The sequence below is a fragment of the Salvia hispanica genome, chromosome 3 (genome assembly GCF_029641045.1).
Source record: "Salvia hispanica isolate PSC_SH4W2 chromosome 3, Shi_PSC_v1, whole genome shotgun sequence".
NCBI classification, from domain to species: Eukaryota; Viridiplantae; Streptophyta; class Magnoliopsida; order Lamiales; family Lamiaceae; genus Salvia; species Salvia hispanica.
This window is the reverse complement of record NC_142694.1, coordinates 1,411,266-1,425,633: the sequence shown is the minus strand read 5'-3', so window position 1 is coordinate 1,425,633 and position 14,368 is coordinate 1,411,266. Positions and strand designations below refer to the sequence as shown.

The 14,368-nt window shown below is 36.7% G+C and overlaps 1 protein-coding gene and 1 pseudogene across 2 annotated transcripts; one reads left to right on the top strand and one right to left on the bottom strand.

Annotated features, from left to right (window-relative positions):
* The first annotated feature begins 1,746 nt into the window (after positions 1 to 1,746).
* On the top strand, positions 1,747 to 2,728 carry LOC148929886 (uncharacterized; annotated as a pseudogene).
* Positions 2,729 to 5,648: 2,920 nt separating this feature from the next.
* On the bottom strand, positions 5,649 to 11,777 carry LOC125211450 (putative late blight resistance protein homolog R1A-10). 2 transcript variants are annotated; one of them, XM_089066964.1, is made up of 4 exons: positions 11,103 to 11,776; positions 8,361 to 10,393; positions 6,295 to 6,514; positions 5,649 to 5,842 (listed from the first exon to the last, which is right to left on the bottom strand). In XM_089066964.1, the coding sequence occupies exons 1-3, from the start codon at positions 11,526 to 11,528 to the stop codon at positions 6,319 to 6,321; spliced, it is 2,655 nt and encodes an 884-aa protein (XP_088923090.1). In that variant the 5' UTR covers positions 11,529 to 11,776; the 3' UTR covers positions 5,649 to 5,842; positions 6,295 to 6,318. The 2 variants fall into 2 exon arrangements, with proteins under 2 accessions (XP_088923090.1, XP_047967204.2); XM_048111247.2 differs by lacking the exons at positions 5,649 to 5,842; positions 6,295 to 6,514 and having other exon boundaries at positions 8,195 to 10,417; positions 11,103 to 11,777.
* Positions 11,778 to 14,368: the final 2,591 nt, after the last annotated feature.

Below are 14,368 nucleotides of genomic sequence, written 5' to 3'. Positions count from 1 at the left end.
TGATTGTTCTGTTGTTTGCAATTATTATGCTAAAAGTTGGTTGTTCGTGTTGTTTTAGTTGTTGCTTTTTTTACAAGTCTTATTTTTTTCACGGAAAATGGTACTAAAACACAATTCAACATCAAATCATTCATCAAATCTACATACATGTGAATACCGATAGTGGAGGATTCATGTAATGTAACACCCCTTACTCGATCAGAGGAACTGATATCGAATAAGATGTCACAGCTCTCATGGATATAATGTTTGTGTAGCAACTATGATGAATTTTCTTTTATTCTGCTAGTATCATTTGTTTTGTTTTTCCTGCGCATATGCTATATCAGAACTTATAACTGGTAATCATATTCCCATGAATCATACTCCCTCAACAAGCAATAATAAAAAAAATCAAGCTCACAAATGCCCTTCATGTATATTAGTATCAAATTTGTGGCTAGCCTAATTTAATCCAATTTCACAACTATGCTTGGAAAATTCCATTTTTTACCAATCTAAGCCTTATTCATATCATAGACCTCAATTCCAAATCCAAACCATAAAAACTAAATCAAAATCAAGTGATTCACACACTTCTTATATTCGCCCCTTGCCAAATTCTCAATTAGACTTGATTTTAACTTTATTTATTGCTCAATCCACATTCATATCCACCAAATAAACATTTATCGAGTTCAATTTAAACATTTGACCACATAAGTCTTCAATCTCATTTCAATTGCTAACTCAAATCGTGTCCAAACATAGAAATTGGCATAATTCGAGCTTAAACCATATATATACAAGGATTCCTTACCTTAAATTCAGAAAGAAGTAAGCTAGCTTGAAATTGATCTTTGAAGCATCAAGCTTTGAGATTTCACTGCGTGGACTGATCGAGGTAAATAGAATGTAGAGAAAATGGAATGGTTTCAATGTTTGAGTTTAAGTGGGCCTCTCTCATTAATTGCTTTTATCATTTTTAACTAAGGCCCACAAAACATAACATAAAGGTCCACCTAATATTAGACAAAATCCATGATGTATTTTTGATATCGGCATAATTAAGACAAAATACATTTTCTTAAGTCCTTATACTTTAGTCAAAATGTTCATTAGATCTTTATACAATTTTTTTGTTTTAATAAGTCCTTATACTTTTCACAATATTTTTATCAGGTCGTCGTACAACTTTTCATTTTAGTAGCTCCTTATACTTTTATCACAACTTTCATTAGGTCCTTATACATCTTTTATTTTAGGGACATTTTTACATTTATCTTGGATAATAATCTAAATTTAATTAAACTTAATGAATTTTTTAATATTCCATTATTTAACTTAGCATAGTCTGTGAAGATAATATCATCTTGTTATCCAATAATCTCAATAAGTTGTAGAGACTAATAAAAATATTAACCGTAATGATTGAAGATTAAAATCGAAGTTTTTTTTAGAATAACTATCCAAATTTTCAATTGATTATTTATATTTATATTGAAAGATACGTTTCCTGAATATTTATAACCATAAGATAAGTTAAATAATAAAATTAAAAGGTTCATTTAATTTAATTAAATATAAATTATTATCTAAGATAAAAGTAAAAGAATATCTTAAAATAAAAAATTGTGTACGAACATACTAAAAGTTATAATCAAAGTATAAGGACCTACTAAAACGAAAAAATTGTACGAGGATGTGATGAAATTTATGAGAAAGGTATAAGGACCTATTAAAACGAAAAAATTGTACGAGGACTTAATGAATATTTTGATTAAAGTATAAGCACCTAAGAATATTTTTGAAATTGATCTTTGAAGTATCAAGCTTGCTTACCTTACATTCAGAAAGAAGTAAGCTTGCTTGAAATTGATCTTTGAAGCATCAAGCTTTGGGATTTCACTGCGTGGACTGATCGAGGTAAATAGAATGTAGAGAAAATGGAATGGTTTCAATGTTTGAGTTTAAGTGGGCCTCTTCTCATTAATTGCTTTTATCATTTTTAACTAAGGCCCACAAAACATAACATAAAGGTCCAACTAGTATTAGACAAAATCCATGGTGTATTTTCGGTATCGGCATAACTAATGACATGAGAAGCAAATTATATTTAAATTTATTTGCTATAAATAACTCACTATTAGTTATACATATTAAATATAAAGTAGTGATCAATGTATAACTTATTTTAAAATATAACTAAAGAATAAATCTCAGCCACATAATTATCTTAATCCAATGATTAATAAAAGTACACATTATTAATTAATAAAAATTGCATAAGGATATTTCTGAAAATAAACTTTATTCCCATATTCTCAAATACACACTCCATTCACGCATTATCTCTCTCTATCTCTGTTATCATTATCTTTCTCTGTGTGTGCCGATCTCTGGCCGTCACCGTGATGCGTCGGAGGCGCTTCGGCGGAGGAACGTGGAGCTAGAGAGGGAGCTCCGGAGCAGCCTGGAGGGAGAGGAGAGGGTGGAGGAGGAGTGGTAGATGACGTGGCAGCACGTACGGTTGGTGGAGGAGCGGCTCTGCAGCGAGCTTGAGGAGCTGGAGGCGGAGGCTGTCGATCACGCCATGGAATCTAGGGCTCAAATCACGCTTCTTATGGAGAAGCTTTCTGCTTCTAACAAATTTCTCCAATCTCTCTCGCTCAATAATCTCTCTCACTCAATAATGTCCTCACACTCAATAATCTATCTCTATCTTTGTAGTTCTATGCATGTAATATAGTTAGAGAATGAACAGATCTATATTTTGTAGTTTCTTTTGGATTTGAAATCATTTGGATTTTTAGAATTTTCCGTGGGATGAATTGTTGTAATGGATATGCAGATCTATGTATTGTGGTGTTGTTGATAGAAGATTGAGCACTTTACAACATAATCAGATCACTCTGAACTCATTTTTAATGTAGTGAGCTATATTTTGTCAAATACATGTTCATATGTGAACAAAATATACTTCACTATAAAGCCAATACAATTCACTGTACCATTTTGTGAACTACAATTAACAGTGCACTATAAGCAAGGATCACAAACACTTCATTCTAACCATGAAATACTTCACTTTAAGCATATTTTTACTTCACTGAGATGAAAAAACAAATCACTATAAGCATGCATCACAAACACTTCACTCTAACCATAGAATACTTCACTCTAAGCATGTTTTAACTTCACTGAGATGAAAAAACAGAGCACTATAAGGATGTCTCACAAACGCTTCACTCTAACCATGGAATACATCACTCTAAGCATGTTTTTACTTGACTATATGCACTATATATATCACTATATGTTCATTATATTTCACCAAAATGAAAACAACATTTACTTCACTATAAACGTCATATGCATCACTATATGCTCAATATACTTCACTAAAATGAAAAAACAGTATGCTATAAGGAATGCTGTATATACTTAACTATACGCACAATATACATCACTGTATGCTCATTATACTTAACTGAAATGAAAATTAGTACACTATAAATAATACTCTTCACTGAAACATCAATCATCATAATTACTTCACTATAAACAATATTACTTCACTGTAAGTGAGTTTTGTTTCATAGAAAACTTATTGGTTCAACATACTTATTTCGTTGCGTACCTATTTTTTAGTTCGGTATAAGTGTGAATTAGTTCACTGCTTACATGTTTTTAGTTCACTGTGTACTTATTTTAGTTCACTATGATTGCGAATTGATTCACTTATTTAGTTGTTTACATCATTTCAACAATTAATTAGTTTATTTGTTAATTATATTTTGTTAAATATCATTTGTGAACAAAAGAGCTATTAAAAATCAACTGAATCTATATATCTATGAACTACATAAATAAAAATTTTGAATAAAATATTAATTTAAGTTATGAAACTATTGAATGTAAATGAACCGAATAGGTATTACAGTGAACTGAATCATGTTATGAACTATATCAGTTTCTACAATTGTTTCATTCTCCATACATGCATAAGCTTCCCCTACTCTTTATTTTTCTCTTCAGCTTTCGTCTTTCTTTACGTATATCAGCAGCTTCCGAAAGATTCACTGGTTATCCTATTATATAAAGAAAGTAAAAAATGATTAATAACAACATTCAAACACAATATACTTGAACATAACAACATTCAAACACAAAAAGATCACTAATAACATGTATCGCAAACACCTCACTCTAACCATGAAATACTTCACTCTAAGCACATTTTACTACATTGAGATAAAAAACAAATCACTAATAACATGCATCACAAACACTTTACTCTAACCAAGGAATACTTCACTGTAAGCACATATTACTTCACTGAGATGAAAAACAGATCACTAATAACATGCATCACAAACACTTTACTCTAACCAAGGAATACTTCACTGTAAGCACATTTTACTTCACTGAGATGAAAAACAGATCACTAATAACATGCATCACAAACACTTCACTCTAACCATGAAATACTACACTCTAAGCACATTTTACTTCACTGAGATAAAAAAAACTGATCACTAATAACATGCATCACAAACACTTCACTCTAACCATGGAATACTTCACTCTAAGCACATTTTACTTCACTGAGATGAAAAAAGAGTGCACTATATATTAGGTTTGGTATACTGAAAAGCATGTTTCGAGCAAGTTTCGCTCGAATAGAATCTTGCTTGTATACGTAAAACTCTATAATCCACTTTTAACCCGATTCAGTATTATTCGAGCAGTTACGCACGAATAGAATCAATATATTATTACATTGTGTTTGCTTGTGCATTTATAAAATGTTTTATAAACATTTAAATGTATTAGAAGCAAACAAAGTCTAAGTCTTTTGCTTAGTAGACTGGTTGTGGGCGTCGTCCACTTTAAGGTAACACAGTCGGTTCTATGCAATGCTTTGCAAAAGAAAAAGAAGAATTTCACAACCCAGATAGGCTTAGACTACCTATCGTGAAAGGTTGCAATGTCAGTCCGATTATTTCTAAGCCTTACTGAAATAAGATGACGTTGATGTGGTATAGCATTAAATGGATCTAACAGCAAGACGTGTCTTTATGCTATCTACTGAAAGACTAGGTCTTGATAAATAACTATTTCTTAATCTACATACGTAAGCATTGAGCATACGATATTGATTATGCACTACTTTGACTTATCAAATGGTGCGGGTTTTTCGCAACCCAATAATCCTGATATATTGGGTAGTGGTGATTAATATCTAGCGGTGCTAGGATTGCTATTATGTTGAATCGCGCACGAGGTGAGTCTCGTTTGATAATGTCCTCAATAGGAGCTCGAACAAAGTTTTATTATTCGGAAAACTGGTCAGTTGGAGTTTTATTACTCTATGAATAATAAATAAATGTTTCTTGCTAAGTCCACTCTTGGAATTAATAAGATATTAATTAATTAAGTCCATAGCAGACATTAATTAATAAATGGACATTTATATCTTAAGTGCGGGAAATAAATAATATAAACAACGGAAACTCGGATTACTTGTAATTTCGGATTTGGATGGGAGTGCAATATTACTTCTGTAGTGGCTGCTCGTAATATTCGAATTAAAAGCTTATATTAAATTGGGGTTCAATTTAATCAGTAAAAAGCTAATTGGAGGAGCCCATATCCAAAACCTTCCATAGATCCCTGATTGGGCCCAATATAAATTTACTATAAATAGGATAATAAATAAGACAGAATCAAGTGCAGCATTTATTACAATCCGAGCGAACATGCTCGATTATTTGAAGAAGAGAAAAACAGTTCAAGATAACAATGCCAAGAACAAATTGAAGTGCAACAGTTTTTCAAGCCAGCCAGCCTACATCAGTCCCTGCAAATTAATGCAAACTATCAATCATTGAAACAGAGTTTATGAGAAAAAAAAAAATGTCAATTATGGTTCCTATTTCCTAATATCGAAAGATAGAAATTCTTTCATTTTTGGTCCGTTTCCTAAAAATAAAAAATCTACATTTTAGGAAATGTATCCCGACAATCCAATAACACTAATTCCATAATTTTTTTCTCTTCCGCCTCTTACTTTATCCATTTTTTCTCCATCTCTCTCTTACTTTATTTATTTGTTCTCCCTCTCTCTCTTACTTTACTAATTTTGCATTAAAATTCGTGTCATTTCCAACGTTCTTATTTTTAGGAAATGGAGGGAATACTATATTCCCTCAGTCCCAAAGTAGCTGAATCGTTTTCCTTTCAGAGTTCAAATTAATTAACATGAAATTATAAAAATATTAAGTTGGAGTATGCATTTGAAAGATAACTCACCTGGCAATGATAAATAAATCTTGATCATTTAGTAGGAGGAGGAAAGATGGAGAGCTTGAATTCATAGTCTAGGCCTAATATGTTTTTCTTTTCAGCAGCAATATTCCTGGCAGAGTCCACTGCAACTGTGCATGTAGTCAAATCCAACATCTCGAAGCTCTGTACATTAGCCAGATCAACTGGAATTTCACGAAGTTTGTCACAGTGCTTGAGCACAAGGCTTCTAAGAGCATTCCCAATGGAGGTGGCGAATTCTCGGCGATAAATCGCCGGTTATCGCCGAATTATCGCCGGCCATTGTGGCGAAGTCGGCGATAATTCGGCGATAATGTTGCCGTTGCTTCGCCGAGTGGCGTTCTAACGCCGGATTATCGCCGAGCGATCGCCGGCCACTGTGGCGACGCTCGGCGATAATCGGCGATAATTAAAATTTTTTTTTTTTTTTTTTGAACCCAACGGCTATTTTACATTCCACCCCTATAAATATTTCCTCCACTTCCTCCATTCATCACCCACAATCTTCATTCTCTCCATTTTCAATCTCTTCTCCCAATCTTCAATTTTCATCAAAATTATGAGCTTTTGGAAGAAAAGTTCCCGATCGGGTAAGGATAAGGGTAAGGGGAAAGAGTCGAGTTCACAAATTCCCAACACGGATGAAGCAAACGAGCAGTGGATGCAGTCGTTGTTGGCGATGGGTTCTCCTCCCGGCCAACTTCCATACGGGGGTCCGTCTCCTTTGCAGACTCCTCCGGCGCGGAGACTTTCTCCGTACTTCAACTCTGCCGGCAGAATGCCCTTTCCAGCCGACGATGTGTATCGGCCCCAGTTCGACACCCCCGGATCAACCCCAGGCGACCAAGAATCTCAGGCCGCGACACTGAGCGCGGAGGACTTCGAGGTGGAAGAAACGCCCACCGAGCCGCCTTCTAGGAGCGGGAGGGGGAAGGCGCCGGCGTCGTCGGCTGCGACTGATACGGGTTCCGATGAGAGGCCGAAGCGGGTAAGGACTACTTACACTCTGCAAGAGTCCGAGCTGATAGCCGACTGCTGGGCGGACACGTCACAGGACGCGGAGCGCAGCAACTACCAGACTGAGATCATATTCTGGGAGCGGATTGCCGCGAAGTACAGGAGCCACAAGACTGCCTCAATGAAGGACCATGGCAGCGAGGCGATCCGTCGGCATTGGGAGCGCCTCATGAGGGACTGCGGGCACTTCAACGGTATTTATTCTAACTTGATGACTCACATGACGAGTGGCCAGAACGAGCACATGGTCCGAGATGAGGCCATCCGGATGTATAGTAGCCAGTACTTGTCGACGAAGGGCTTCAAGTATTGGAACATCTACGATAAGCTGAAGGATCTCCCCAAATTCCGGACGGGAATGCACGACGCGCTGCACGGGAAATCGGTGCGCTCGCGACTTAGCGTTTCGGAGAGCGAGGGGAGCGCGGCCCACATCGACTTGAGTGGGGATGGTCCGCACGAGCGCCCGGAGGGAGTGAAGAAGGCGAAGGGGAGGCGGAAGGGGAAGGGCGCAACGTCGGAAGTCGCGTCGGAATCCGTCATCGACTTAGAAAAAGCCACTTATTCGAGCAATGTCGCCAATCTGACCCAGATGTACACGCTGTACTTCACCGGCGGCGGGACCCCTGAAGAAAAGGCGGCCCTCTGGAAATGCATCCAACACCTGCAGAGTACGCTGGGGCTCGATCCCGACGCCCCTCCGGCCCCTCCGTCTTAGATTTTTTTTTTTTAAATCTTTGTTTATTTGCGTTTTTTATTTGTAGTTTTTTTTTTCTCGTTGTATTATATTTTCCAATGATTAATACAACGATGAATTGTTCATTATTAGTCTATTTATTAAATACATTTGTAGGGAAAATTAAATAATATAAAAAATAATGATGTAAAAATGAAATGTTGAGTTAGGGAGAAATAAGGGAGAAATAAGGGAGAAACCAATGTAGCACTTGGCTAAAAACTGGGGATAAATTTTGGTGCTGATGTGGCGCTGATGTGGCAGGAGTTAGGGAGAAATAAGGGAGTTTTTAGGGAACTCCATTGGGAGTGCTCTAAGCTTGGGGAAGTGATGTGATTTAGCCTGCCAGAAAGCTAAATCTGTCTCTTCAATGAGCAGGAATTGAAGCGACGGAAAACCTTCAACTGCATCTTCTAACTCCCAGGTGTGCCCGATACATGCTTGATATTTTAGCTTGAGCACCTCGAGCTTCTGGAGCGATCTGAGAGTAGATATTTCTTCCCATTTGAGGGAAGTCGAACACAGTGTGAGGCTTGTAAGTCCAGATGGGAATTGATCAACTTTTGGTAGGCAATTCAGTCGCTCCGTTTCTTGTGCCTTGTCGTTTACTAGTTTTAGCTTTCGCAGATATCTCATCTGCCTCACACTATCAAAAGGTCCATTTTCTTCGGAAAGCAACGCTAGTTTCCCACTCATGCCCAATTTCTTCAGATTGGGAGCCCGCTTATGAAGTCCCTTGCAACTCCTCATGGAGATTAAGCCGAGTGTCTGAAGCTTATTTGCACAATCAGCGGGCTTGGCCCTGGGCAATGTTGCGGAGGCATTTGTCTTGAAATAGCTCAAGTGCTTCATCTTCCATATGTTGGCTTTAATTTGGAGGGTAGGAGATGTGGTATTGATGATAAGAGTTTGCAGGTTGCAAATCTTGTCGAAATGTGGAGAAAGTATCGCCAAGGTGATGGACAAGGCAATGTACCTCATATGGATCAAACTGTCGATGCCAGAATAAATTTCCTTGAATCTCAAGGGTTGAACCTCAAAAACTCTGAGAAACCTAAAGGCTTTAATGAGGTTTGTGATGTCTTTCGGAGATAGGTCATCATAGGGCTCCTTGGAGAGACAAACAAATGAGCGGGCACGAGGAGTTAAAGATCTTGATGAGATATACCGCTTGCAATCGGAATGAATAGAAAGATGGCGACACCACACAGAGATTTGAGGTACACATTCTCCTCGATCGTTGAGCCTGATCTCTTGGAGAAAGTTTTCAGTTGCAGCTTCAATGCGGCAGAAATCACGCAAGGTATCATGAATCTGGCATGTTTTGACATTACCATCAGCTTTAAACTTGAGAGTATTGACTAAGTTTCTACTAATGAGAGCCTTCAAATAATTTTGTCCAACCTCCTCCAACGGAATACATGCATCCTCCTGTTGTATGAACCCTTCTCCAATCCACATGCGGATCAATTTCGAAGCTGAAATCTTATAGTCTTCTGGGAACAACCCCAGATAAAGAAAGCAAGGTCGCAGATAGTGAGGTAGACTCTCATAACTCATAGATATGAATTTTGTCATGCGTTTATCCAGCTTCTTCTCACTGAGATATGAGTTCACATCCATCGACACTTTTAGCCAGTTCCTTCTAGTTTTATCCACATTATTTGAATCTGATAACTCGTAAAGGATGCCTCCAATGACGACTATCGCAAGTGGCAGTCCATCGCAATCTGCTGCAATTTTTTTCCCGACTTGTACCAGTTGAGGAGGGCATTCGAGCTTTCCCAGTGCCTCCAACCGCAACAGCTCCCAGCATTCTTCTGGATCAAAGGCGCGCAATGGCACGAAAGGTCTTGGCTTACTAGCAGCACTTCCCACAGTCTCTTCACGACTGGTGAGCAAGACTTTACTTTTGTTTTCTTGTAACGGGAGAGCCTTCTTAAGTTGTTCCCAAGCAGGTATGCTCCATACATCATCCATCACTAGTATGAAAGTGCCCATCTGGAGATAGTTGGATACAATTTCAGCTAATTCCTCTCCATCTTTGGCACGCATGTCGTCATCTAGTGTGGTTAAATGGCCGAGGATGCGTAGAAAGATATCTCTCTCTGTGAACCTTGCTGAAACAGTAAGCCATATGCGGGTGGGGAACTTTAAGATGATTTCAGGATCATTATAAATCTTCCATGCCAATGTCGTTTTGCCCAGCCCAGACATACCAGTCAGAGAAATGACATCAAGACCATCAGCTTCTTGAGTCAAACGGCGTATGAGGCGTTCGGCCACGTCTGCAAAGCCCACCATACTCATGTCCTTTCTTGGTGGTCGAGGCTGTTGTAAGAAAATGATGAAATCCTGAGATTTCTATGCAATGTCAATGTTTAACCTATAAAGTGGTGTGAAATTCGAATCGATGACATTTGGTCACTAGATTACTCACTTTAAAACACTGGGTGGATTTGGTTTCTTGCACTAGGACACCTCTAACTGTATTGCAGTTGGTTTTTCATTTTGATGTAAATTTATCATCAAGGATTTAATGTCTGTGAGACAGACGTCCAGTCTCCAGTGGAAGGTTCCGTATATTGAGCTGATTTTGAGAGTTAGAGGATTTATTGGCAATTTAGATCATCATCTTTATAAAATTAACACGTGACAATTTGGACTTGAGATGAAAACGGAAAACAAAGATCTATCATTCGTAATATAAGATACAAAATTAGATATTGAAGAATAGTAATGAGTAGTTGTGTTGAAATGCACCCAAAATATATTTTTCATATTTAAATAGTAGGAGTACTAATAAAGTAGAAAAGTTAATCATCAAATTACATAAAAACTGAGACTGAATATGAGATAGTCAAAATGCAGGATTGTTGAAACTAAAAGGTGGCTCTCTAACTTAATTTACTATCTTGCACTCCTCGTACCAAGTATGCCAAATAACATTTGATTTATATTTCATAAAGAATAGAACACCAATCTTGATCATGTAATTGTTGTTGTAATCATATTATATATGAGAGGGTAGAAAGGTAACCTCAGAAAGTATTTCCGTTTTGTCTTCCTCATTGGTGGTGAGGTTGATTTCTTTCCTCAACTGTTCGAGTCGGCCGCTGGAACCCGCCACTTTCCGCCCAATGCTGTGGAAATTGAGCACGCTCCGGTGGCTAGTCAGGAACTTTTTGAAAAAAACACTACTCTTCCCTGAAACTTTGTTCTTTGCCATGTATGCACCAATGATATCTTCGACATCGTAAACGACATCGTGGATCTCCTTCCGCATCAGCTTTATTCTCTCGTTGCTGTTCCGCATCTTCACTGTTTCCCTGAGGAAGGCTTGGAGGTGGAGGAGATCGCTCTTCAACTTGCCCACGTTTCCCTCCGTCTCATTCATTAGATGGGTTTCCTGCAGCACGAGCTCCTTGAGGTTGTTCAGCAGGAATTCCACAGCTGCGTCCGCCATCTCTCTCTTTCTCCTTTATGCTTCTATCTTTTTATTTGCAGAGATAAAAGTAGCCATCATTTATGAAGAATATGTGCTTAAATTACTGATAAATTAATTGCTACGAGACTTGCTAAATGGGGGCTGAGGAATCAAAGACAAAGTGTAATTGAATAATTGAATAAGCATATGCAAAACCTCTTTAATTCATTCAACAAAGTTATGAATCCACCATATATCATTCAATCTAAGAGTTGAAAATGATTCTTAATTTTTAAATTCTGAAACAATGTGCGGACTGCCGGTGGTTCCTATCATTCTTATTTTACTAATGCTTATATATTTTCTATATATATCTCACATAATAATACTTCCTCCGTCCCCCATTAAAAGTCATTTTTTTCCATTTCGATCCGTCCTCAATTAAGAGTCACACCTCATTTTTACCATAAATGGTAGTAGGTCCCACATTCCACTAACTCACTTCACTAACATTTTATTATAAAATCTATATAAAAAATTGGGTCCCACATTCCATTAACTTTTTCAACCAACTTTTCTTTACATTTTTTAAAATCCGTGTCCAGTCAAACTGTGACTGCTAATGGGGGACGGAGGGAGTATGATTGTAATTGGGTGGTTAGGTGTGATGGCATGTAAAGTCATATGATTCGAATTAATCAGATTACTTATTTGAACTAATCCGTAATCAAGCATCCATAGGCCTTAGAGCATTCACAATGGAAGGACCCTCCCATAGGGTCCTCCCATTCCACATCAGCATTTATCTAAAGGACCTATCTTCCCACAATGGAAGGGCCTTTCCATAGGGGCCTTCCCATTTTCAATTCATTTCCACATCTCCTATATATTTAATATATTATTAACTTAATTAAATTAAAATGTAAAAATATTATATAATACATGAAATAAATTTTAATTTATCTCAAATACGTGACAACTTATTAATTAACTAAATGAAAGCATAAATTAGCCCATCTCAAATATATTCCATTAATTTAATAAAATTATTGGCCCATTCATTTATAGTCTATCTATTTAATAAATTCATTGGCCCACTAATTTATAGTTTAAATAATAAATTAGGGTTAATCTTCCTCACAACCGCCGCTTTCTTCTTCTTCTTCTCCCTCCCTTCTTCTTCTTCTTCTTCCCCTACGTTTCTTCCCCTCCCCCATTCAGCAATACAAAAAAGATCAGGGCCGATTGTCGACCGTCTTACCACAATGGAGGGCCGATCGACGCCCCATTTGGATAGGCCAAGGCCGATACATCGGCCCTTTTGGAGAGAGAAGGTGGAGCCGCCGGATGGCCCTTCCACCGCAATGGTGGGGCGATGAGGCATTGTGAATGCTCTTACAATTACAATATCTTGGGTTTTGTGAATCAAATACTTAATCCATCCTACCCATAAACAAGTTAGAGTAATTTTTTAATTTTGATCCATTTATAAATATAGAAAATTCTAACATCTTTTTCTAATGAGATGAGTCTTATTATACATTAATAACAATGTAATAATTTTATATTTTTATCTCTCACGTCACCAAATAGTCTAAACTTTAGTGTTTTTAGTTTCTTGACACACATATTAGCGTCATAATTATTCAAAAATTAATAACGCTAGTGGTACATTGTAGTGTTGATTATTCAATGGAAAGTTGATAGTAATTGTTTATTTGCATTAAACAATATTGATGTGACTCACACCCTCCCACATGTTACTCTGAAATTTTTTTAAATATCGATGCTTTTAGTTATGGTAACTAGGCTGTCAAAACATAAAATGTCAAACTTCATAGTTATGCTAAATATTTATGAATATGATTAATAATGCTTTTCTTTAAGGATTTAAGAGCATTCATATCGGTATATTTTGATCTTTTTACACTTCTATGTTTAATAGATTATTAAATAAATTAAATTAAAATAACAAAGTAATATATAATACACAAATACTCGTTGTATTACAATTATTAAACAAAATACTACAAGAAACAAATTGATATTCTTAAAAAGAGAGAAAAAGTTAGGGAAATGAGAAAAGATAAAAGATGTTGGCGTGGGAAATGGAAAGAATGGAACAAGGTTTTTACAGTAGAACATGTGAAATACATAAATTCAAAACAAACAAAAAAAGTGTAATGATAGGCTGATCATGACATAATAATAGGCTGATCATCGGCCCCTTTCCATTGGACATGGCCGATCCAGCGGCCCTTTGAGGGCGAGAAAGGGCCAACTTTAGGCCCATTCTCTGCAATGGTGGCCGATCTCCAGGACTATGATGACCCCAGGTGGCCATCCACCGTGAATGCTCAAACTTGAAATGCAAACGTTGTTGTACTACATAATTATGCTTAAATTAGTTAAATGTCAAGGCCGAATGAGTTTGTGTTTGTTTATTATACTTTTGGGTAATATAAATTAATAATATTTAAATATTTACTACTTCATTTGTTTCTTAAAAATAGAAATTCTTTCCTTTTTAATCAGTTTCCTAAAATTAGGAACTCTCTACTTTAGAAAATGGTCCCAGCAATTCACTAATAGTAATTTCACTACTTTTACTCTTCATCTCTTGAACTGTATTCAAACAATCTCTTTGTCTATATGTATATGACTTGACTATTAATAATGATTAAAATCAAAATATCACCTGCAAGTGTACGGAATTTTGTAGGTTAACAATTTAAAAAAGTTAGCAATTGATCACGCATCTATTTATCCATCCCAAAAGAAAAAGGAATTATTTATGAAAGTTTATTGTCTGGTTAGGACCTCATGGCATGCTTTTGACCATGTAATTATATCACTTAGATATGAATTAGTGCGACGGT